Below are 27,080 nucleotides of genomic sequence, written 5' to 3'. Positions count from 1 at the left end.
GATCATAGTTACATACTTATATAATAGCCACCATTGTCTAACCCTCCTAATTGTGTTGCTATTCTGTCAAGGAAAGCTAATGTAATCATTGCCTCCCCCACCCCAATTTTTCTTGCACTAAGGAAAACCAGGGCTCATTCTGTAACATTTGTTCATACAAAGATGTGGGGTCTCAGAGTCAGATGCTCAATATTTTCTGCAGAACTGAGCTAAGACAGTCCAATCTTGAAGCACAAAGGGGTGTACTATCAGGCAGTTTCTGTCTCCAGGGTTCTAGCCTTCACTGCAACCGGGTTTGGCTATGGCCCTTGATCAGTTGTTTTTTTCCCCTTGAGCTTTTCAGCACCATCCATTTTGGCCATCCTTAAAGCCCATACACACCATCCTTAAGGCCCATACACACTGGGCGACTTTTGAGCTGAAAGTCGCTCAAAACAGGAGGTTTGAGCGGCTTTCAGCTCAAAGCCGCCCGGCGATGAGCCAGTTTTTTTTTTTTTTTTTAAACCGTTCCCAGAGTATATACAGAGAGACACTGTGATTTATTGTGTTCTCTGCTGCAAAGTCAGGCAACTGTTCACGCCTGAACGGTGCGCCCTGGCGTTTACTCGGGGGAGGGATTACTGTCCTCCATCCTGACACAACCGTGTGCCTTGATAGACCATGCGCCTGCCTCCCACTGTACTCAAACACCTGGCAATCTAACCAAGTAGACCTTGTTGCAGGTGGACACTGATTCAGGACAGAGCCTTGGTGGGAAGATCATGTGGCACTGATGTTGGTCATAGCTCGGCCGTGTCACATGGTCTTCCCGTCGGACAGTCCATCCGGACTCAGCATCCACCTGCAACAAGGTCTAATTGGTGAGAGTGCTAAATGTCGGGACTACAGGCTCACAAATGCCGGGTTGCAGGGCATCTCTTGCTGGGTGGACTGTCTGAAACTTTAAGCCTGGGGAGAACACTGGTAGGAGTTTTTTTTATTTATCACTCTACACTTTATCACTTTTTGAAGCTTGGTGTATCTGGCCCTTAATCATCTATTCGTCTACCTTTGTTAAAATCTATCCAAAAGATCGTTTTAGGCTTGGACAATATTAATAATTTAGATAACTATTTACAAGAAATGTATCCCAACCCATCACTAAAAAAAAAAAATATAATCCTATTGCACTTCCAAACATGGATTATTAAGTTTCTTCTATAGCGCATACATATTCCGCAGCGCTTTACAGAGAATACTTGACCATTCACATCAGTCCCTGCCCCAGTGGAGCTTACAATCTAGATTCCCTACCACATGTACACGCACAGGCATTCTAAGGTTAATTTTGTTTGGAGCAAATTAACCTACCAGTAGATTTTTGGCTTGTGGGAGGTACCCAGAGGAAACCTATGCAAGAACGGGGAGACTATACAAACTCCACACAGTTAGAGCCATGGTGGGAATTAAACGCATTACCTCAGTGCTGTGAGGCATTAATGCTAACCATTACACCATCCGTACTGGATATGGATATGAAAATGGACATAATATTGGCAATGAGAGAAAAGGAACTCGTAGTGAACCCGCTAAGATCACATCAGGATGCTAGGATACAAAGACAGCTTGCAGGGGCATAACTAGAACTTGGAGGAGCTCCCTAGCCACTGGCACTGGAGCAGGATATTGGGAAAGGACACATTACAGGGACAATACATAAGTAACTGGGCCAGGATAAAGGTGTGGACATGGTTAGAACAGCCATGTCATGAGCAGGAATAAGACATACCAGAATAAACTAAAAACATGAGTGACAAGAACAGGACAGAGGTGACAGGACTATGACAGTGGGGACTAGACAGGGTCCAAGACAGGAAAAAGGGCAGGACATGGGACAGAACAGAGGGGTCAGGAGTGACAGGGAAAGGACAGAGACAGAACAGAGGAGGTTGGAAATGGGAGGTAGAGGACAGAGGTAATAGCCCCAGGACAGTAGTGACATGAAGAGAACAAAAGGTGATGGCAGGACAGGATAGACTGTGTGCTGTACTAGAGATTTTAATTAGAGCAGACAAGTTTAACTCCTTTAGTGCTGCCAGCAGTTACATGTAAAGACAGGTATACAGATCTGCACAACTGCTGGGAGACTGCTGGTGCTTTGAGCCTTCAAGAAGTCATGCTGCCCTGTGATCATCCAGGCACATGATGAGCTGCTCTGCAGTCTGCACTCAATAGTGCTAAACTGTGGAAGACATTATATTTGATCTGCAAAATCTTACCGAGAAACAGCTACATACATTTGGGACTGCTTACAAGGCTATAGGTAGTAATCTCCCATTCCCCTGGAATGCAGCACCCCGTAAGTCGCCAGACCCCATAGCAGCTGTATTCCCTGCACCCTACATAGTTACGCCACTGGCACGATGACTTAGCCAACATCAATGTGGGCAGGTCCAGTTGCAATATCTGATGGAGGTGCTGGGCTTTCCCCAAGCTCTGGTTAATGTGAATAAATGCTGTGCTATTTCCAAACATCCAACTAGTTGATTGGAACAAAACTCTCAAAATGTATGGGAGCAAATGACAATCAACCATTTCCTCACAATCTCTAAAAAAAAATGACAAAAACTAGTTGCTTGTTATTGACTCACATACTAGATAGTTGGAAAGATCATCTTAAACTGAATGGCCAGCTTTAATGTTCCTGATTCTTCCTTGCATATGTTACAATATAAGTATACGTGGAGATGCAATTCACACAATCTTAGAATTTAGATCCTGTAAATCCTTGCCAATATGTTTGGTGACAAAGTCCACCTCTGAATAGTTTAATTAATTAAAGCTGTGGCTAAATTAGAATTGTGTGAAGGGCTAAGTAGAAAAGAGGCATGTACCACATCAGCTTTTTTTTCTGCCATCTAGCATCTATTTCCACTAACTTTTTAACATACTGTACAGCTCATTCTTGCCATACATGCGTTTTGTGGCATAGCGCATGTTCACGCAGTAAGGCATAATAGTGCACATTAGGAGCCACAGCATGCAATATACAACTTTACCACTGGGTGGCGATTGCTACACATTAAGTCTACATTGCTGAAAACAAGCAGCAGATAGATATGGAACTACAGAGTACTACTCTATACAATAGCAAGCACTGATAAATGAGCCAGTCACTCACATTACTGTAGAGCTTTACAGTGTAAATAAAGTTATTTATGTATTATAAATCACACATGGTCCTTGCAGTTTTGGCATAGAGACGCAGTGATTGGGGCAGTGCAGATGGTGTAAGGTTAGCATTACTGCCTCACCGCACTGAGGTCATGGGATTGATTCCCACCATGACCCTAGCTGTGCGGAGTTTGTATATTCTCAGCGTACTTGCGTGGGTTTCCTCCGGGTACTCTGGTTTCCTCCCACAATCCAAAAATTTACCGGTAGGTTAATTGGCTCCCAACAAATTAACCCTAGAATGTCTGTGCGTGTATATATGTGGTAGGGAATATTGCGGCAGATGTATTAAGCCTTAACAAGAGATAAATGCAAGGGTGATAAAGAGAGATAAACATACAGCCAATCAGCTCCTTACTGACTTTTTTCAAACACGGCCTGTAACATGGCAGTTAGGATGTGATTGGATGGACGTTTATCTCTCTTTATCACCCTTTATCACCCTGTATTAAGATACATTTGCCCCATAGATTGTAAGCTCCACTGGGGCAGGGACTGATGTGAATGTTCAAATATTCTCTGAAAAGCCCTGCAAAATGTGTGCGCTATATAAAAAAAACGGTTAATAAAAAAATAATTGCATCAGTTATGGATAGATAAAGGACTTTTTTCATTGTGCTGACTGAATTATTTGTCCAACAAAAAAATAATCCTCGGATGTGTGCAAGCCCTGTGACAGTGTGGCAACTAATTCAAGTTTTTGGAAACTATTTACAATTCAATGGGCAGTATTTAATGAGAAAAATTTGCCCTGTTTTATGGCGAATTTGTGCTATTTTCACGTTGGAAGGAGCATTTTGCTCTCCAAAAGTGAACCACCCTATTCAAAGTGATATTTTCGCTGTCTTTTTAAGTGATTTTCGCCGTGTCTCTCCGTGTAGCAATTCTCCATCTTTTCATGGAAACTGGAATGTGAACTTTTAAACTAAAAGGTTTTTTTTTTTTAAATTTGGTGTAAAAAAATTAGGATTTTTTTTCTGTGAAGGGGCATGTTATTTTTATTCATGTGCTTATAGCACATGAATATATATTTTTTTTACACAGAGCAGCCAGCAGGGGGCCGGAGCTCTCGAGCCGCTCATTAGATATTCATATATTCACTGCACCCGATCATTACATATGCACGATCGGGTGCAGTGAATACTGGGTCCCCCGCTGGCTATAGGGGGGGGCAGCTTGTGCTGCCTGGGTCCCGGGGAGCCCTCCTCCCCTCCACATATGTTCTGGGGCAGCCAGGGAGACTGTAATCTCCCTGGCTGCCACCGGCTCCCTGCCAGCTCCCTGCCGCGGACGCTTGTCCGCAGCAGGGGTTAAGACTCGCCACGAGTGGCGGCGAGTCTTAACCACATTGAATAGTGGGAGCAGGAGTGGCAGCGAGCCCTCCGGAACAGGGCGAGTGCATGACGAGAGAAAAAATCTCTCGCCATGCATGGAGAATTTTTCTCAATGAATACTGCCCAATATATTTTAAATCTCCTTTTATTACACAGAAAAAGGTTTGTCTGCTCATATGAAGAACTGACCGTGCATCTTTGCAGGCTGTGTAATGCGACTTTCACTGTGCATTCAAAGGCTGCCCACTGTATGAATGTTACTGCGATTTGTGTCATGCTAGTATAGTCTTTACAATTTCAGCAGTGATAATGTAGTACGCTTTACAAATAAACGGTGGCCTCCAGGGGGGCTGCTTAAAATAATAATCACTTAATGTCATAATCGAAAAAGATGTGCATTGAGCTGGCTGCGTCTTTTTCCAACCACAGAAAAATATACTCCACTGCGACTTTGTTCTTGTCAATATAAGCAGTGTGACTCCCCGCAGTAGGAGTTGCCATTTGCAAAAAATTATAAAATGTGCTGTGACCGTAAAGCATGCTATCATTGCGGAACTGCCACACATCACATCTGAAATTACAAGGACCATGAGCAAGGCACAAGTCACAGTATGTACCTCCTCTCTGGGTGCACTCATTAACTCCTTTGGCTTCCAATATCACCTCTATGCAGATGACACCCAAATCTACCTCTCCTCTCCTGATCTGTCCCCCACTGTTTTCTCTCAAGTTTCCAACTGCCTCTCTGCCATCTCCACCTGGATGTCTGAGCGATTTCTGAAGCTGAATATGGACAAAACCGAACTTATTATCTTTCCCCCACCCAGAGCTATGCCCCCTACTAATATCTTTATCACTGTTAACAACACCATCATCTCCCCCGTTCCCCAACTCCGCTGCCTGGGTGTCACTCTTGACTCCTCCCTCTCCTTTGCACCCCACATCCAAGCCCTGGCCCATTCTTGCCGGTTCCAGTTACGCAACATTGCTCGCATCAGGCCCTTTCTCTCACAGAGTGCAACTAAGCTGATCATCCACTCATTGGTCATCTCACGGCTCGACTACTGCAATGTTCTCCTCACCGGCCTCGCTCAATCCCAACTGGCTCCTCTCCAATCTGTCCTCAATGCTGCAGCCAGGCTTATCTTCCTCTCCCGCCGCTCTAATTCTGCCACTTCCCTTCAACAAAATCTGCACGGACTTCCATTCCCCTACAGAATCCTCTTCAAACACCTCACACTCACATACAGGGCCATCTCTAATTCCATTGCTCCATATATCTCTAACCTCATCTCCATTCATACACCCTCCGGCCCTCTACGGTCGGCTGACGACTGTCGTCTCTCCTCCACCCTGATCACTGCTTCCCATGCTAGAGTACAGGACTTTGCCCATGCTGCACCCCTTCAGTGGAACGCACTCCCTCGCTCCATTAGACTCTCCCCGACCTTGCAAAGCTTCAAACGGGCACTGAAAACTCACCTATTCATCAAAGCATACCCTTCCACTGCATGAACTAGCTGGTTCTCCGACCCCTTGCCTTTTTACATCCTGCTATCTAACCACCACCCACTTGCTTGCACCTCTTGTAATATGTCTGTCTCCCCTTCCTACTAGATTGAAAGCTCCTCCGAGCAGGGCCCTCTTCCCTCCTGTTGTCAAAGCCCACTTCTCTTCACATTTCACTCACAGCTCTCCTAAACTCCAACACTCAGTGACCATCTTTGTCCGCATACTCCTCTCCATCACTGGCATCTAGCCTCTAGTTGTATGTTGAGTGAGTCCTCACTACTTACATTTTAAGCTGTAATGTGTATTGATCTGTGGTGCTATTTATTTGTACTGTATTCTTGTTATTTATTCAATGTTATGCCAAGCTTTGTCTCCCTGTATTGTTCCTTTGTACGGCGCTGCAAAGCACTTGTGGCGTCTTATAAATAAAATTATAATAATTATAATAATGTACAGCAATGAAATTAGACTTGTAATGTAAATAATATCAGTAATATACTACAGACAGAATAATCCCCAAGGGGGGAGAAAGACACTCACCAGACTTCAAGTCAAAAAGAGGTCCAAAGTGTAATGGTTCAGAAGCCTGCCGACGTTTCAGTCCTCATGGGACCTGCCTCAAAGCAGCAATAAGGGACAGTCTTGTGTGTGTCATCCCCCCCCCCCCCCTATTTCTTCGGATGTACCATTTGGATTTATTGCTGCCTTCAGATAGGACAGAAACGTTGTCAGGCTTCTGACTATTTTACTTGAAGTCTGGCGAGTGCTGTGCTTCCCCCTTGGGGATTATTCTGACTTAGAGTACAGTTTTATTACACTACTCTTTGACGTCACCCCAGCAGACTACTCCGGTTGGGTGAGAGTGTAGGGCTGTGATTAGCAATAATATAAAACAGATATAACGAATGAATTTAACTAATTTTTAAAAATATATATCCATCTTTTAGTTCAGGGAATCAAACCAGAGGGTATGCCAAACATAGACACTGCCACTTAGTGTACACTGGGATGCTGTGTGTTCGTGCACACTACCAGTGACCTAGTGATGTCATTCAGTGTAAAGTCCTTTGTCTGTGCAGATACTGGTTCAGTAGTTACTATAAGTACTCACGAGCGCTCCCAGCTGTACGCGGTACAAAAAGTATATGCTTGTATCAAAAAATGCACAGACAGCCATTCACAGAAGCAGACTTTTTCTGTTACAGTAATAGTCTCTCTCGCTGTAGGTGCTCCAAGTCCTGGCCACCCAATAGATTCTCTTGCTCTCAGCACACCAGATCCTAAGCTTTTGCCGCACCAATAGTTTGTGTTTATAGAGTCCTCTAAATACCTCCATTTTTGTAAATAGGTTTCAGTAATATGTACAAATTGAATTGAAGCAATTTATTTATTAATGTACAAAAATACATATTTACACACATGAGGCTACAAAACAATGTTTTTATATTATAAAAAATAAAATGAAGAATTCTAAAGTAGGGACACAAGTCTGACATTACTTTTGGTCTGTAATGTAGCAGATATTACTTGACGAGAACACGCAGTGTTACTACAGGAGTAGTAAATCGCAGGTTAACAGGATGAGGGCTCCCAAAAAAATCACATAACATTTGTGTGTGTTTGTGATACTGGGAATGTTTTGTGGCAATATTACTATATAACCTGAAATCCCATTTGCCATTGATGCCAGAGCAGTCTGTGACTGACTACAGCTTTGCTGAAAATGAAAGGTATCCACAATATATTTAATTCTGTGTAAATAAGCTCTGTAGAATCTGTTTACTTACATTTACTACATATAGAAACACAATATACAATGTTAATGTATCATATCCTTTTGGTAGTTACCTCACCAAGAAAATAATTTCAATTAATTTACTTGGTTGAACGAGTAATTGGGTTTCACTTTGTTATTTGAAAAACGTTAAGGTTAATGTACATCTGAACACAAAATTGACTTAAATATAATAAATTAATTCTACATGGGCCGTATTTTGCTAATGTTTTAAAAAAATATACCTTAACTTTACCTCCCTGAACATCCAGGTATACCTGAGCACATACACTTGTTAATGAAGCCAGTGGTTTGTGATCAGACAGGCTTTCTAGAATCCTGGTTTAAAATGTCAGCCAATGACAGACAATGCTGGCCACAGATGGGTGACACAGTTCCAGAAATTGGACATCTTTTGTTTCACAACCTGTACACATTATCCTGTTAAGGACTTTCACACCGTGACATACGGAAACATTTTAAAGTCCTTGTCTGCTTCTTGTGAAGGATCCACCTCGACTATGAGATTTTGGTGTTGAATATAGTAGGATACCTAAACACAAAAGGCATACAAACATAAGTTATGTAATCACTGTATAATATTGTGAAACAAAAGTTATATAATGGCAAACTGCTTCCGAGAGACAATATATATATATTAAAAAAAAGTTATTAAAAGTGGAAACATCAGGTTTGTACACATAGCAGACTACAGAATAATGGCGGTGTGACATCTGTATCATGCTTAGTAACTATGGTTGTAGAAAGTAGGTTTGGGAGAGTGCAAATTGAATTCCTTGTATCTAAAAGTGGCTAACTTTTAAGATTCCATTTACCACTCCACCACAAAATATATGGCTATATTCCCAAAGAGCATGACAATACTGGTAGATGCAAAAAAAATCACACCTAGCGAATTGCAAGTAATCATTTTAAGATACACACAGCCTTATTTTGTCCATCTTTGCTGTGCTTGTAACACAGTAACATAGAGTATTAACAGCAGATGAGAACCAGGGGCTCATCTAGTCAAAATACTGACCCAAATGCTCTCTCAAACTACCCATCCCATCTTAGCTCCCATGCCCCTCCAAGCTATTTGGAAGACTTGCCTACACACACAACCTACTGGACCTAGTAAGTTGTGTGTGAGAGACACACTGCAGGTGAGAGATGCAGCTACGACTCCCTTAACAGCACACATATCTGCGGTTCCCCTTACAGCATAAAGGTCGGACACTCATATCAGCTGGAATATTGGAAATAAATAAGGTGATCACCACAATATAATACACCTGGAGATTGTGCTAATTTCACTACTGTTCAGTATATCCGGATAAGGGACATTTCTCTCCTGATTCATTAATCTTTCTAAGCTTTTACAAAAGTGGCTTTCAATGACATGCTATTCCATCTTACCTGCACAGCCCATTACATGGTTACAATCTAATATTGAAAGTTGACATTTTTAGCTGTATTGTCTGTGTATTTGTATTACATATTTCAGTTCCTACCTGGACAGATGGCCGCCTGTCAGTTTTACAGCAAATGCATATCCTTAAGTTTTAAGTAAAATACTTTAATTAAGATATTACTGTATTTTATGTTTGGTTTAGAATTTAGACTTACAGTATATGGACCTTGGTATATGAACGCAAGACACTATTCCCTCTTTTTTCTACCCCACAAGCTCACTGCCTATGTGTTATCCTTGAATCTGAATGGTCCTTTGTTCCCTACATTCAATCTGTGTACACTACAGCAATTTGGGTCGATTTCACCCATTCCTGATGGATTGGGACGAGAATCGTATGCCTTTGATGTCACATTGGTTCCGCTGCGCTGTCCTGTGCAGGTCCGACCTCTGACTTGGATGCTCCTCCCAGCAGCTGGGAACAGGGGTCGCATGTGATACATCACATGTGGAAGGACCATACGCAATGTATTGCATACGGTCCTTGGGATTGGATGGCCATGACCTGCTGCAATACAACACTGTGCGATTTGAAATAGATGCGATTTGAACTAAAATGATCAAAATCGCACCGTGTGTGGGCACCTTCAGGTTTTATTTATTTATTTATTAACAGTTTCTTATATAGCGCACACAGATTCCGCAGCGCTTTACAGAGAGGTTTGAAGGAATTTGCCAATACAGCATTGGAACAAGTTTTTTACCCTGATTTTACCCCTTGAACACTGAACACTCAGCAGACAAAGCATTATACCAATTGTTTTTGAGTGAAGGATTAAAGATCCAGATATTGCAGTACTATTTAAATAAACTTTTATATTTATTATATATTTTATCTCGGTAAATCTCAAATATTTAGGCACCTACATAAAATGAGGAGTATAGAACTATTCAGCAAATTGAATAAACCATGGTCTATCTCTGCACAGTATATGTCCCTCTACACCGGCTTCTCACACTACTTACCATAACTCTGGATTTATTTTTCTTCTCTTCATATTGACACCATCTTTCTGAACTACACTGTTGTACAGGAGCCATGGTTCCTCTATCCTGTGCTATACTTATTCAATCTGCATGCTCTCTGCCCCTAGTAGGGTGTATTGGGGCACAGTGCAGGGTTGTTGGGGGTTCAGCAACCTAGGGGTTTATCTTAAAGTTCACCTAGAACAAGGGTATTTTTACAGCACTGGAGAACAAATATCTCACCTAGTAGTATTACTTGGGACTCTATTGGGAGGTTATTTATACAGGCTGCAGGATAATCTAACCCCATGGTTGCACTGTAGAGGTGCCGGCCAGTCCTTTTTCAGTCGCTGTTCTTGGTATACTTGCACAGAGCTATGGGATGTTATTACTTACCAGAGTACTGATCTTCCATGTCTTCTTTCTTTTCACTCAGTGAATGGTCCAGTTGAATTGAGCTGGCTGATGGGCTGGCAATACTTAAACCAATGCCAGTCACCCCAATACTAATGGATTCTGCATGCAGATGAAAATTCAAAACAACACTATTATAATCCAGTATTAAATGCTATTGTCCAATTAGCATGCTGCTTACTTTTAACCGTTTACAGTTATGAAATCTCTATTTGTGGAAATTATTATTTTCAGCCATCATGAGTGGCAATGGAATTATGCAAAAATGAAATGAATAGTTATGCACACAACACCCCCTTATATTGTAGAAATCGGTACAGTCCCATAACCTGGACTAAGGCATGTGCTCCCAAATAGAACTAGGATAATAACTATGTCTAGGCCAGTGTTTCTTAAAATTGGTCCTTATGGAACCTTAACCATGTAATGCTTTCAAGGTATCCTCAGATATAATTAGTGCCATCTGTAGATCTATTGTGTTAGCCTAGTAACACACTCTAGCTAGCTAAAACACATGTGCTGTTAGGGTTACCCAGGTGTGAGAAACACTGCCCTGGGCCTAGATAGTGTTGGCATTTAGTGAATAAAAAATCCTTAAAAGCAGACTAAATGGGCCAAACTCGGAGGCCATTACATTAGGCCAATGGTCTCCAGGACTGGACACAGTATTCCAGATGAGGCTGTACTAGTGATCTATACAGTGGTATTATTACTGCTTTCCTGATAGGGATTCATCTCCCTATGCAACCAAGCATCTGATATTCCTTTCTAATTTCTTTATTGCGCTGCTTCCAAGCCTTTAAGTCATTTGAAAGGGGATACTTTTTATACCAATACCCATTATACTATATTTAGCCTTTGGGTTTTCGGGACCCAAGGTCATGATTTTGCATTTTCTGGAATTAAACTGAAGTTGTCACGTTTGGACCATTCCACAGATCTATCCAGATCCTCAATCATTTGTTTTACCCTATTGCAGATCTTTGGGTCTTCTGCAAATAGGCACTTTCCCTTCAAAATGATTTGCAATGTCACTAACCAACATATTAAAGAGCACTGGCCCAAGCACAGATCCCTGCGGTAATCCACTGATTACTGTCCCTGGAGTAAGGAGTGATAGTCCTGTGCTGTGCATTGTACTTTACCTATTCCATCAGACCCTCTTCTATATCGAAGCTGTTCGGAAATGACAAAGGATCTTCCAAGGTGGTTATCTGGCTGAAAGATATATATAGTGTGTTACAATTTATGTACCCTATAATGGTTTAAGTGCTTGAAATCACAGCAGTGACAGGACATGTACATCAGAGCACCTACATGCACACGTAAAGAACACATTCCAAATGAGAAAGTGGGAATGGAAAGACACACATGCACACACCTTTGTACCGAGACTCCGAAACGCAAAAAGTTGTGGCCAGCAGCTGTGCCTGGGGAGGAATCTTCCTCCCAGCCTGTGAAAGGTTCAATAAATCTGCCTATGGATATCCCTGTGTGCACACGTGAGTCAAAGGTTAATTAGTCGCAAATTAAGAAGTATCTGCAAAAGTTCATGAAATTCCATGAATATAAGTCAGCTAAAAATAAACCTATCCCATTAACAGTCAATTGTGTTCAAGCAGGTATACCCAGAACATATACCCAATAACTGTTCCCTCCGTTAATGACTCCTGAAATAGTCATTAGACAAAGCGACCGTGTGATTCTCTGCAGAAGTGTTCTTTACTGTGCGACTGGCACAAATTACAATGACAGATATTAGTGACCAGTTGTGGTATGCCTAAATTATATTTACACACAAAATTATCAGCGCTCCTCAATGACTTTAGAAGGGAAATATAAAAATGTATGTTTGGTCATTTTAAATAGTAGTTCCCAAAACTAGAACTAACAACTGAACTCCAATGGGGATTTACCTGGTCCTCCTAACAGTGCTTATATGGAAACGCTCACCTTCAAAATGACATACTTACAATGGGCCGGATTTACACTGAAATTTAGAATTCTGGTAGGTCACATATATTCCCAATTATAAATCTCTCTGTATAGGTTAAATCTGCCCCACTTTCAGCACAACATGGTTTTTCCACGGTGCGCATTTCTCCTCCTTGTTCCTATAATGCTGGGCACACACTAGGATAAGGGAGTACAAGATCGCAGTAGGTTCTGGGGCCAGGACCAAGACCCCACCAACACCTTCCACAGCACTGGTGGCTTACAGATGCTTACCCATAAACAACAATTACCATGCTTCCCGGGAGTGTTTGGAGGTAAACAAGGATGCTGAGGAAACCCTATTATATACACACACACACACAAATATTGTGGATTCGCTCATCACCACCGTTAATGTTTTTACCTCTCTTCCATATCCCTAGTAATGGGGGAATGTAAGTATTAGAATTGGGGGCCAAATGTAATAGGGGGTGAGAATAAGAAAGTTTTTTTTTTTTAAGGAGCAATCATTTACCCTGAAAAACCAGGTTGGTTTTGCCATGTAATTGATTACCGCTTAACCAAAAATGGGGAAACTCTCCCAAAATCTCTCACTTTCTAATTCTCACACCCTATTACATTAGGCCCCTGGTGTTAAACATCGATATCTTGTCAACTGCATAAATGGCATTATTAGAGATCAAATTTCCAACAGCTTTAGCCAAACAGTATGAAATCTTCATGACTTTACCGTTTGTCTCTGTGATCCAGGCAAGTTGTGGTATTCTGTGTCTGAGGTACCAATAGGTGGGAGGAGATTATTGCGGTTGATTGGAACAGGAGAGCAGGATAGCTGGTCATTTGCAGTCGGTCTGTCCGTCCCCACCCAAAAAAAAGAAAATAGCTTGTCTTAATAACAGTGACAAGAAATTGATGCATTCACCCAATGAAATGATAAATGCTAGCTGTTCGTTAATACTGCTGGAAAAACAAAACCTCCTACCTCTAAAATGAATTAGGCAAGATTGTATTTCGAAGCTACTATTTTGGTAAATTTACTAAAGTGGTCGCTGCAAGGGCCCTAGGTCTCATATATATACAACAACATAAACAGAGCTATCATTAGATAAATGCATCCACAACTACTTCTGTTGTATAGGAGAGAGTGGGCTAGAAGTAGGGATGGCTATGGACCATTGAGGATTCAATGGTTCATGACCAATGTAGAAAAGTTTTGCTATGGATGTGGAGAACCGGTTGGTTTCCCTCCATCGACGGCTCAGCATAACCGAATAGTTGTTGGTATTTTCCTCAAGGTGTCGGGGCACGGTGTATAGCTTCACCCCCATTACTGTGAAGACATGTCCCAGGTTTTGCTTGGCCCACAGGGCAGTCAGTCAAAGAAAATTGGTGTCCATCGATAGGTAAAACCATGGATGGTCATACAAAATATAGTATGCAACCAACGATGACTGTCTGCACTATTGCCATCAATGGCGATAGCACCGATGGCTATCCCTAGCTAGAAGCCTATGCTATCATACTTAATAAAGGGGCGGTACTTATATGTTAGTTGGGCGCCCACTAAGCTATTTGCTTAGTTTTGCGCGTATGCTCACCACGCTTCCGGCTCGGTGGCTCGCTGCGCTCGCCACACTATATAAAGTCAACTCCATGCCGACATGGATTGTAGGGGTATGAGCGTACTAACTATAGTGGGCGCCCAACTAACATATAAGCACCAAAGGGGCAAATGTATTAAGTCTGGTGAAGAGATAAAAGTGGAGATAAAGTATCAGTTGATTGGCTGGTGTGTTATCACCTTCCAACTGTAATTTTTCAACATAGCTGATTGGCTGGTGCGTTATCACCTTCTATGTTATCTCCACTTTAGCTCTTCACCATGCTTAATATATCTGCCCCCATAAAGCTTAACTGAATTTCAAAGTGCCAAATCAAACACTGGTAATTCCTAATAAAACAAATCACAGTATCAGAATATAACTAGTGAGGTTCATACATACAGTCGTGTTCCCCTGATGACTTCTTCCATCTTTGGTGTCCCAGAGCGAGAGGGGTTGTTATTGATGGGGTGCAGAGTACGTGGGGGATTACGTCTTCTCGCAGAAGGAACATTATGAGACAATGAAGAGGAACTCTGCTCCAGTGATCGGCCTGGCCATGGTTTCCCAGAGAGTAAAGCAGAAGTGGGTCTCATGGGGGACTTGTCACCAGAATCTCTGCAGGACAGTAAACAATAAAATGTTTTTATACCCAGCAAGGTCAAAGAAAATATATCTCTACACTTCTTTTAAGTCATGTTCTCAATACAAATGTTCACATGTACTAGTGCACCTCGCATCAGAAATGACTCAGCAATAGCAGCTTCAAGGTCGACAGGTCATTAGGTCGACATGGTCTAGGTCGATAGTCAAAAGGGCGACATGGGGTTTTTCACTGTTTTTTTTTACCCGAATGTTGACACAGTCGACATGGACACAGTTTGAAGTGCACTGCAGCCGCTTGCTATGCTTCAGGCACACTATTTTATTCTCACACCACGCCCTAGTGGATAGCAGGGCATGAAATACCGCCTGTCGGCACATGTCGGCTTAGAAAACAGTAAATAAAAAACATGTTGACCTTTTGACTGTCATCTGAGACCATGTCGACCTAATGCTTGTGTCGACCATCATGCTGTAGACCAAATGACCGTATCCCTTTGGGAGTCATGCCTCACACCATTCCTAGTCTTCCAGTGAAAAATCTGCAATCTTGGCCTAAAAAAAGGTGAAAATATTCTGGTGTAGAAGAAAGTCAAACATTTCAATTCTCACTCACAGCACTTTCTCCATCAGATGCAAATTCCTCTGCTGTAACGGTATTCCGTGAATCATCATTAAGTCATTGAGATTTCGCCGAGTCCCTTGGGAAGGATTTGCCTGCAAAACCATTGATAGAATCAAAAATATAACTCTTCCAAGAAAGCAATAAGTTTTCTCATTGAGCAGGTGGACACAAACTGTAGGGTGATCATTACAAACTGTCAGTGTACCAGAAGTTACAGAATTTTGTGACCAAGTAAAAGCGATCGGGGCAGATGTACTAGTAAAGTGATTAAATAGTGATAAAGCAGTGATAAAGTGGAAGGAGTTAACACACCAGCCAATCAACTCCTAACTGTCATTTTTTCAAACACAGCTGATTAGTTGGTGCGATATCACCTTTTACTTTATCACCACTTTCACTTTGCCAGGCTTAATACATCTGCCCCTGCGTCTCGAAACAACTCTTGTAGGAAACCCAAGGTCACTTCTCCTTTACTAAGGCTGGGTACACACCAGAACAACCATGATCGGGTGCCGGACGGGGTCTATCTAGCCTGCCCATGGCGTTTGGCTCGCCAAGGCGTCACAGCGCACCTAGTCACACGGTATAGTATCCTCGCCAAAAGCCAAGCTGAGCAACTTATATCGCTGTGGTGTGACTCACACCACAGCGATATAAGTTGCTCAGCTTGGCTTTTGGCGTATGGCATTACTGGATGAGAGCAATACCAATGATCATCCACCAGATGTCACCACTGCGCATGTGGTCTCATGCACAGTTGCTACTGTATAGCAAAAGAATCCACATTGCTCTTTCCTAAAGTGTCTATTGAAATGCACTTTAGCAGAAAGTTTTCTATGGAAATGTAAATAGATAGGTGTGCGTCTCATTAAGCTATTTACAGTATAGTGTGCTACAGGGATAAGTGAGTATTCAGTACAGTGCTTTCGCTGGGTATGCATCCCATACCCAGTAAACGATGCGCCAAAATGGGTCGATTAATGGCTAACTTCTGATTCATACTTTAGGTTACAGACTGGAGCACCAAGGGTATAACAAAATGGCTACTGGGTATCAGCCATATGGAGCCAGCAATGGTAAGGTTCCACATGTGTAAGGGCACTGCTGTCCGTTCATCTCATTATGCTACACTGGTAGAACACAAATTCATGCTACAGCAGGAATGTCATACAGTACGAGCAGGCCAGACTCTGGCACAGAGGGAGTTAACAAAATGGCTACCTTGTGTCAGCCAGATCTTCATGGGAGCCCACAACTATGGAGGTAGCAACAGTATAGGTTCCACATGTGTAAGGGCACCAGTGACGTGCAGTGGTGGCTGTGAACGGAGAGGCACTGTCACAGCCACCACCACACCGCAACACCCCCCCCCCCCCCCGGCTGACACCGCCGACACCCGCTGCATCCTCCAGCAGCAGCCAGCATCCGTCCCCTGCCGCAAAACTCCGTCCCCGCCCGCTGCCGCCCCCACCCCCAAACACCTGGCAGCCAACAACAGCGCACACAGCTGCCAGCAACCGTCTTCTGCTGCCACTTCCATCCCCGCCCGTTTGACCCCCCCCAAAAGAAAAAAAATTGTACTCACTGGGCAGGGAAGAGGGGAGCAGCAATCACACAGGCAGGGAACCCGGGACTAGGGAGCCGGCACAGGTCACAGCATGGGGGGAGCAGGGGAGAAGGGAGCAAACGCGGCACTGTCAGAAGCTTACATAACAGGGGCTGCTGTGATTGGACAGCAGCTGGATCTGCTGTCCAATCACAGCAGCCCCTGTCAATTAGGCACTTCTAGAAGTGCCGCTTTTAGTGTTATTTTTAATGGTCTTTTTTAGCCCACTGCTTAGCCCTGCCCCAAGCCCCGCTCCATACCCTTGCAGTTCTGTGTGGGAGGCACGCTTATCGGTGCCTCGCAAACTAGGTAAAATAACTAAAACCAGTAAAATAATATAAAGAAAATACTTATGACACAGAATATGTGTCATAGGTATATTCTTTGTATTATTTTAAAACAAAAAACCACTGCCTCCCCTGCCTACCCTGACTGCACGTCCCTGAAGGGCACTACTGTCCGTGCATCTCATTACACTACAGTAATTATAATGGGCTATGAGGACAAGTGAGTAAATATACCCTACAGTACGTTCGGTCAGAATGTGGTGCACGTATGGGTAAGGTGTTCGTGCGTCCCGTTCCCAGCACATGGTGTGCTGGGATACTGTAGGTTATAGACTAGCGCACCAAGGGGGTTAACAAAATGGCTACTGTGTGTTAGCCAGGGCTTCATGGGAGCCGAAAACTATGGAGCTAGCAACGGTATAGGTTCCACATGTGCAAGGGCACTGCTGTCTGTGTGCCTCATTGCGCTACACTGGTTCCTGCTGTGTTAAATACAGTACTGTAACAATTGTCCAGTACACTGCTGTACATACAATATTTTAGTACAGTACTTGTAAAATTTATGCAACAGTGCAGTGAACGACTTCAATACCGTCCACTTTTATGCATCAAATGAACGCAGGACCATCTCCCATCAAATATACATGGAACATTCAGACAGAAACCATCCACTATTTGGACATACAATTATCTATCCAAAATGGCAAGTGTCTACTCTAAAGAGACCGATCACAATACCTTGTTGCTGGCCTCAAGTTACCACCCTAAACCCCTTAAAGGGATTGCCTAAGTCCCAGATGATGAAGGCCGCGAGGATCTCCAGTACCAGGGAAACAACCATTGCCAGTATAAACAAGGTTATACCTTACACATGCTGAGAGAGCTGAAGGAGGAGGTGTTGAAAATGCCATGTAATGATCTCTTACAACCCAAATTGAAGAAAGGTTCCGCAATTCTACTTTGGAAACAACAGTTCAACACCACTAGTACTGTAGTACAGCGGCAATGCAAGCTCTCTGGCATATAATTGCCAGTGACAAATCTCTATCAAGCTTGAAAAAGATCAAACCGATGGCCTGCTACACCCGAGGGAGGAGTATCCGAGACATAGTGGTACATACAGACGTTATGGGGTTTGCCACACCAGTTTTCTACAAAAACAACCGGGCTGCTATCGGTGTCTAAAATGAACCACTTGTAAAAATATGGTAGTATGCAAATCCTTTAAGCATCCCCATGACAATACAGACATTTTAATTAAATTTGTCCTGTTGTGCCTGTTATATATTTGATTGTGTGCCCTTGCCAACTGTATTACACGCCATTTTTTGAAAGCCGACCACAAATTGAGTGACTTGCAGTGAACTCTAATAGACCATGTCCCTCCACCAATCAGAGGGGGCAACCGAGATAAACGCTTCCCGAGACTCGAGGCCATATGGATTCATCACCTAAAAACCATCCACCCAAACGGATTAAATGATAGATTTAATTGGAACATTTTTTTCTAAATAGATCCTGACCATGATGCTGGTTTGATTCCTGACTTGGAAAATGTAATGTCTTTTTATAGTGTAAGCCACTATATAGTTGAATTATCTGTTATACTCAGGTAAGGGACACCTTGATAAAAATGCCCAGTGTTGAACGTCAGAAATTATCCGCACCTGTATCATAATGTTTTGATAAATACAATCATTTGAAACATCCAACGGAGTGCCACTGAGACCAGTTTAGCGGGCCGCGGGTTGAAGACCCCTGGTCTAGAACATGCGTAGCCAAATCAAATCCTCAAAACCTACCAACAGTTAATGTTTTCCAGGTCTCCTCACAGAATCACAAGTGAAGCAATTCGCTCCACCTGTGGATCTTTTACTGTGTCAGTGAGTACACCTGTGCACCAACTAGGTTGTCTGGAAAACTTGAATTGTTGGTAGCCCATAAACGCTGCGATGCGGGCTGTGCGTTCTGTGCTTTGAGGTGCGCGCTCCCGCGGCACCTCATCGCACAGTACTTTTTGTACTTTGTTTTCATCACATTGCATCGCATTGCATGCACAGGCAATGCAATGCAATGTGATCCGTGCTTGTTAAGCACGGAACGCACGCCCGTATCGGGGCGTGTATGGGCAGCATGAAGGACTTAAGTTTGCTTCTCCTGGTCTATAATATATAACAGTCTAATTAACAATATCACATAATTGTTACATTTATACATACGTGAATACGTTTTTCTCTTTTTTTATTCTGGAGGAGGTGGTTACATTTTAAGCACTAGCAGATTTAAGAGCCCAAAGAAAAGACAGTAAATAAGAAGAGAGAAGAGTTAAAGAAATTATAAAGGACAGGTAGATTTATGGAAGAAACAGTACCAGATTGCAACCCAAAAAATCCTTATAACCACAAAGACTGAATATAAAAAACCTGAGGCTATACTAATGACAGTCATTCAACCATTAACCACTTAAATAAAGCATGCACAATCTGTACATAAAATGATGTATTCAAACACCTGTTTCGGATAAAGACAGACCACCAACCGTTTGTCCTATTGGAAAATAAACTATTAACAGTCCTAGAAGTTTAACAGTATAAAGGTTCAAACCGGATCAAGAAGGATTTTTTCTTAGCATCTCTAAAGGGTACGATGGGGGTTATACAGTCAGTGGATAGACACTGTTTAGGTCGACAGTCACTAGATTTACCACTAATGGTCGACATACCTTAACTCAACATCAGCTTATGGTCAATATAGGCAAGGTCGACCGTCAAAGGCTGACATGAGGTTTTTCATGATTAATTTTTTTTTTTTTTTGTTAATTCAATAAATTTTTATTGTTTTTTATATGCATTAAGAACAATAACAAACAAAAACAAGATACATACAAGCAAGATTTAGTACATAAGTGCAGAATCTCTCATCCGACAGAGGGTTACATCATGTAGATATAAAGAGGTGATAGCTATATGTCGATACATATATAGTGGTACAGTACATACATTAGTGTCTCAACAGATCACGGTTTATGTTACAATCGAATAACAAGCATCTTTAAAGTTTAGATTCGTTACAGGTGTGACATAGGTGCTTTTCGCGTAAGCAGTTTGTAGAGGGAATTTCAAGACATAGATATAAGAGGTGTGTTGGGTTCTTCATGTGGCGGGTCACAATATTGTAGGCAGTGGTTGCATTTAAAAGGGTACAGGGCATCGGTGTTCGGGTAACGGATTGTATACATATAGAAGCTAACGAGAAAGTATTATTATTGGACCCTTCACACTTTAGTTAACCTGCCGTATAGTAGGGCACTGATCCCCAAGCGCTGATTTTAAGGAGTAACTCTTGTTGAATAGGAAGACTCCAACCATTTACACCATATGGAGTGGAATTTTTTCTCACTATTTCTGGACAAGTATACGAATTTTTCATGACTCACTGTTTCATTGACCAGGGAGATCCAAGCTGATATACTCGGGGCTTCACCCCTCATCCACAGTCTAGCTATGAGCACTTTAGCTAGGGCACATATATTGATCACAAAGCGTCTATCCATAACAGTGAGGGCCTCCTCTTCAAAGGCTGATAGCAAACAAGCACCAGGGGTGATCGCATTCCCGGGGATGCCCGCACCCCTCAGAAAATCAGTTACAGCTTTCCAGTATGCAGTTATGTTAGAACATGACCACAGCAAGTGGAAAAAGGTACCCTCTGCTGCATTGCACCTGGGGCATACCGAGGATGAGGATCCTCCTATTCGATGCAACAGTGACGGTGTCATGTACACCCTGTGCAGAATATAATACTGTATCTGTTGGAATCTGATACTAGTTGTGGACAACCTGTGGGCCTCCAGTGCAGTAGACCAAATTTCATCTGTCATGGTCCCCAGGTCCGCTTCCCACTTTGACCTAATATGGGGGAGGGATTCTGAGTGCGATTTCTGCTGTATAGCCGAGTATAATGTGGATACCAGGTGTCCTCCCGGGGTTCCCTGAATCAGTGTCTTAACGGGGGAGTGATTAATAGATGGGCAAGGTGAGAATCCCACTTGTTTGTTAAGGGCATGTCGTATTTGGAGGTATCTATAGAATTGCGAGGTGGGAATGGGGAAATCCACCTGCAGTTCCTGGAAAGTTTTAATAGTGTTGTTTTGGTACAATTCTCCCAGATTGGATACACTCCACCTATTCCATGTGCTGTCCACTTCCAGAGAAGCCAGTTCGGGGAGGGCATTGGTATTAAGTAGAGATATCTCTGGGTCCCACCCTTGGCCCCCCATAACTCCGTGGATCAGTTTCCACACAATAATTGCTTGTCTGACCAAGGGGATTCTAATATTCCTAGTGGTACCACCTAAAAGGATTTGTAGTGGAGAACTTCCCGGGTAGTGTTGGGCAAATAATTGTATGTGGAGGGTAGGAGTGTCCTTTACGTTTAACCATTCCCATATGAAGCACAGCTGGGCTGCGTAGTAATAGTGCCTGAAGTCAGGTAGGGCCAGGCCGCCTAGATTTTTGGGTCTAGTGAGGGTTTGTAGGCTAACCCTAGGGCGCTTACCTGCCCATATTAAGGAGGAGAGTAAGCTTTCTATTTTTTTAAAGTGTTTCTGGGGGATATATATTGGAGCTTGCTGGAGAATGTAAAGAAGTTTCGGTTGGAAGACCATTTTCACCAGATTGATTCTTCCAGTGACCGTTAGTGGTAATTTGCTCCAAAGTGGCGTTTTTGTGCGGAGATAGGTTATTTGTGGGAGAAGATTCAGTACAACATAAGAGCTGGATTTATTTGATACCCAAATTCCTAGGTATTTAAAGGTGTCTGACCATGGGAGTGGGAGTTGCATGGGGAGAGGGTTTGGAACCGTGCCTCTAAGTGGTGTAATAGAGGACTTGGACCAATTGATTAATAGTCCGGAGTATTGACCGAACTCTGTAATGGTACTGAATATTAGAGGCAGAGAGTTGGAGTAGTCCTGAATAAATAGGAGGATGTCGTCGGCATATAAGGCTATTTTGTCTTCCCTGAACCCCACTCTTAAGCCAGCAATATTATTGTTTGCCCTGATCACACAGGCCAAGGGTTCAATGGCAATGGCGAATAAAGCGGGGGACAGGGGGCAGCCCTGCCTAGTGCCTCTGAACAGGGGGAATGATTGGGATAAGTATCCATTTACCGATATCCTAGCCGACGGTGAGGCATATAGTGTTTGAATGAAACCAATAAATTTTGGTCCAAAGCCAAAACAGTCCATTACCTCCCAAAGGTAACTCCACTCAACCGAGTCGAATGCCTTTGCTGCATCTAGGGAGGCAATGGCCGAAGTGGATTGGTCCTCTCCGGGAGACTGCAGGTGTGTGAACAGTCGGCGGAGGTTGATGGAGGTGGTTTTATTGGGCATAAAGCCCGTCTGGTCTGGGTGGATTATGTGCATTATAATTCGATTGAGTCTGGCAGCCAATACTTTGGCGAGTATCTTAATATCTGTTGGGAGAAGGGAAATAGGACGGTAGGAGTCTGGATAAGAGGGATCTTTGCCGGGTTTGGGGAGGACGATAATTATAGCCTCCGACATTGATGTCGGGAGACTACCCTCATCGAATATTTGTTGGGAGATGTCCAGTAGGTGAGCTGCAAAGAAGTCTATGTGTTTCTTGTATAATTCAGATGGGATTCCATCAGAGCCTGGTGCCTTACCACCGGGGGAGGCCTGTATAGCAGATTTTATTTCTTCTAGTGTGAAGGGTGAGTCTAACAGATTGCGGTCTTCAGTGGATAGAGAGGGGAGCGTGATGTTGCGTAGATATGCCCTGAGACCATCTACTTCAGCTAAAGATTTGAAAGTGTAAAGATTTTTATAGTAAGAGACAAATTCGTTAGCGATGTCGGGGGTCTGCGCGACTGTTTGTCCGCTAGTTGTATGGAGTTCTACGACTGTACAAGGGCCCCTTTCCCCTCGCATAAGCCGTGCCATGAAACTGCCCGGCCTGTCACCAAAGGCATAGGTCGAGTGCGAGGTGAACAGTAATTTGTATCGGGTTTTGTCTATGAGATATGATTTCCATTTTTTTGGGGCGCTCAACCATTCTATTTTGGAGGATTCTAATTTATCTGTGAGGTATTTTAATTCAGCCGCAACACACAGTTCTTCTAATTCTGACTCTTGTTTCCTGTAAAACGTTTTTAGGTTAGAAACCCTCTGGATCAGGGTCCCCCTGAGGAAGGCCTTGAAGGCATCCCACAGGACTTCCGTAGCTACAGTTCCAGAGTTTTTTTCAAAAAACTCCTTCCATGCCGCCTCGAGGTCCAATCCTGTACCCATACGGGTCAGCCAGAAGGGGTTAAGTTTCCACAGTGACTGACCCCTTTGGCCATTAAGGTCTAGGTGGAGCGCAACAGGGGAGTGGTCTGAAATGCCTCTACTCTCATACGTAGCGTGACGTATTCTAGGAATCAGATCCTGTGTAATCAATGCTAGATCAATCCTAGAGAAGGAGGAGTGGGAATGGGAGAAGCACGAGTATTGTTTAGAGGTAGGATGTTTCACCCTCCAAGCATCAATGAGGCCCATCTCTGCTACTACTCCCGGGAAGTGTGACGGTCTGGTTTGAGTGGGGAGTGGTCTCATAGAGACCTTATCCATTGTGGGGTCCAGTAAGTTATTGAAGTCACCCATACATATAGTGGCTGTGTTGGGATACGATGCCATGAATTCGGCCACCTTTTTAAGGACAGAGGGAGAATACGGGGGGGGAATATATACCGCCATCAATAATATGGGAAGAGAGTTTAGTAAACAATTTATGAAAACATATCTACCCCAGGGGTCGATTTGGACGTCTATCGGAGAGAAGGGAGTAGTTTTCTTAATGAGTATAGATACACCCCTGGAGGAGGGGGTATGGGTAGAGTGGTATGCCCATCCGACCCAAGGCTTTTTAAGGGACATCACTTTACTCCCTACTAAGTGCGTTTCTAAGAGACATACTACATCCGAGTTATAATTCTTTAATTGCCTAATTACCAGGGATCTCTTAACCTTGTCATTGAGACCCCTCACATTCCAGGAGAGGAAATTTAATGTGGCCATGTCATTGTGTTAGTGTGTAGGGGAGCGAGGGGAGAGATTAACCAACCGTACCTGTGCTGATATACAAGGGATTTCTTCACCACTGTAATATTAAATGGAAACATTATGCACCAATCTTGCTGACAAAACAAAAACATAAAAACATTAACATACACATTCCTATTCTCCCCTAGGGAGACATAAACCCTACCCCCTCCCCGCATACCAATACCCAACTGTGGCATACTTGGATCCCAGAAACAAAACAGTACTACACTAAAAAATAGGTGAAATTTTCACCTCAAAATAGTAAAAAAAAACCAAAAAAAAAACCATAAAAGGTAGTTACAGTACCCAACTAAACCCTAATTGTTATAGCTGGTGTGAGGGCAAAGAATATAATGACTGCCGATCATAGATCTCCCACCCTAACCTTATCGAGTATCTGGGTGCGTCTGCCCGGGGCACCTGCATAACATTATAGTAAAAGAAGAGCATCCTAAGGAGTATATACTAACATATAGTTTCGCATCAAGATATGTATACCCCACGGCCCTTGGCAACACAGAGCAGGCATAATAAAAAAGAAAAACAGCTTTAACGAAGTAGTTACATATCACAATGTATTCGGAGGGGTGATGGACGCCTGATGTCAGTCATTGTTAAGCGCACGCCTCTGTGGTCTGTGCCTGTCAAGCCAGGCTGCCGCCTCTCGTGGAGTTGCAAAGAATTTTGTTTCCCCGTCGGCGATAACTCTCAGTCGCGACGGGAAAAGCATGCTGTATTGTATGTTAAGTTCCTTAAGCCTCCGCTTTATCGGCACGAATTGTGCCCGCTCCTTCTGGACATCCACCGCAAAGTCGGGAAATACTGAAATGGGCGTTCCATTCCACTTGAGTGGTCCCGCCGTGCGGGCCAAACGAAGGATAGTGTCCCGATCTCGGTAGTGTAGGATTTTTGCCAGGAACGTGCGTGGCGGTGCTCCAGGTGGAAGTGGGCGCGTTGGGACCCTGTGCGCACGTTCAACCGCAAACTGGTCAGTGAATTCCTTTGCTCCAAAAAAGCCCGTGAGCCATTTTTCCAGGAATTGTTCTGGGGAGTTTCCCTCTTCCCTCTCCGGCAGGCCCACAAATCGGATATTGTTACGCCTAAGGCGGCCCTCCATATCTGTCATTTTCTTATGAACTGCCTGCATTTGGGATTCAAGGGTAGCTGTACGTCTGTCTAGGGGGGCTACCGTGTCCTCCAACGTGGACGTACGCGCCTCCACCTCGTCTACTCTTTCCCGGACCCGTTGAAGGTCATGGTGAATAAGGGACAGGTCGGATTGCAGTTGGCCTATCTTATCTGCCAGCCTTGTTTCAGTGGCCGTAACTGCATCAAGAACCCTTTGAAAGGGGTCGTCAGGGGTTTCGTCAGTAGGGACTGAGGCAGTAGGTGAGGGCGCAGGTTGCGCATCTTCAGATTGTTTAGGCTGAGGGGGTTGCCTGGAGAATTTTTCCAGCCTGGCAGCTGCTGAGTTTTGATTACCTTTCACCATTGTGATACCAGCAGTGGTCTCTAGAGGGTGAGCTAGTATTGAGTAGATACTTGCTGGAACAGTCACTGCCCTGCTGTTAAGGTAGTCTCAGTCAGTGGAGGGGTATACGTGTTAAGAATAGAGAAAAAATAGAAAGGAGTAAGGCGTCCGGGTATGGGATCTGCAGGAGCCTAGGGGGACGACTGAGTAATTTCTACAGGGTTCTGAGGAGTGTGATAACCCAGTAGCTGGCTCAGTCTGGTATGCTGGTTTAGTACAGTATTTCTGGAGCCACAAGAACTTCCAAGAGTGTATGACCCATTTGTTATCTCAAGTATGGATTGTCCCCCACTACTCCCTTATCGTGGGTCAATGCCAGGGGGGTCCTCAAAGCACCTGGTGCTGCAGACAGGGGTCGCCGGGTGGCGTTTCTATATGCCTCCGCAGCTGCTGTGTATGAGGCCGCAGATGTGTTCACGCGGGAGACCAGGCACAGAGGATGTAGCAGGGAGGGGGAAGATGGCGGATGCTTCCTCCCCGCGGCAGATAGCTTTCCCTCAGCTCGCCGTGTGTTGGTGGCGGCGGGTAGCGGTGGGGTCTGAGCGCGGTTTTGGAGAGACCTTACCTCTGTCCCGGTCTCCGGCTGCAGCTGACTTCCCAGGATCGCGGGCGGGCAGGGCGGCACTGGCGTGTAACCCGGCCGCCAGTCCCAAGATGGCGGCGCCGTCCGGTCTTAGCTCACGCGGCCAGGAGATGAAATGCGGGGTGCTCGGGCGTCAGGTCGATTTGGAGTGCGGGAGTAGGCGCCACAGGACCGGGGGATGTTCCGCTGCACGGTAGGGTGCTTATGCCCCGGGCAGGGTCCCTTCAGGATGGTGTTTTAGGATGACGGAGGGAGAGCTCAAGTGAGATGCGTCTCACTCCATGCCGGTCCTGGCCACGCCCACGATTAATTTTTTTTAAACTGTGATTTTTCATACTTTACTATCCAAGTGGGCAAGGATTGGGAATAGAATAAATAGAATAGTGAGACGACGGCAGCATGATGAGCGAACGTGATACACACACACACACACATATATATATATATCCAGAAAAGACCGCACTCACACTTAGAACATAGTTCTTTC

The 27,080-nt window shown here is 43.8% G+C and overlaps 1 protein-coding gene across 4 annotated transcripts in view; it reads right to left on the bottom strand.

Moving 5' to 3' along the window:
* Positions 1 to 7,429: 7,429 nt before the first annotated feature.
* The window catches only part of FAM149B1 (family with sequence similarity 149 member B1), a 43,466-nt gene continuing 23,815 nt past the window's right edge, over positions 7,430 to 27,080 (bottom strand). The window contains exons 10-15 of one of the 4 annotated variants that reach the window (XM_083148458.1): positions 15,464 to 15,564; positions 14,647 to 14,862; positions 13,374 to 13,494; positions 11,833 to 11,905; positions 10,670 to 10,789; positions 7,430 to 8,386 (exon numbers count right to left, since the gene is read on the bottom strand). In XM_083148458.1, coding sequence (XP_083004584.1) covers positions 8,313 to 8,386; positions 10,670 to 10,789; positions 11,833 to 11,905; positions 13,374 to 13,494; positions 14,647 to 14,862; positions 15,464 to 15,564 — 705 coding nt within the window. In that variant the 3' untranslated portion in view covers positions 7,430 to 8,312. Of the gene's footprint in view, positions 8,387 to 10,669; positions 10,790 to 11,832; positions 11,906 to 12,068; positions 12,178 to 13,373; positions 13,495 to 14,646; positions 14,863 to 15,463; positions 15,565 to 27,080 lie in introns of those variants that run through there. The other 3 variants (XR_014444567.1, XR_014444566.1, XM_083148460.1) reach the window with 3 other exon arrangements.

Source organism: Crinia signifera, chromosome 6 (assembly GCF_055691185.1).
Source record: "Crinia signifera chromosome 6, ASM5569118v1, whole genome shotgun sequence".
NCBI classification, from domain to species: Eukaryota; Metazoa; Chordata; class Amphibia; order Anura; family Myobatrachidae; genus Crinia; species Crinia signifera.
The sequence above is the reverse complement of the archived record's forward strand: the minus strand, read 5'-3'. Positions and strand labels throughout refer to the sequence as shown.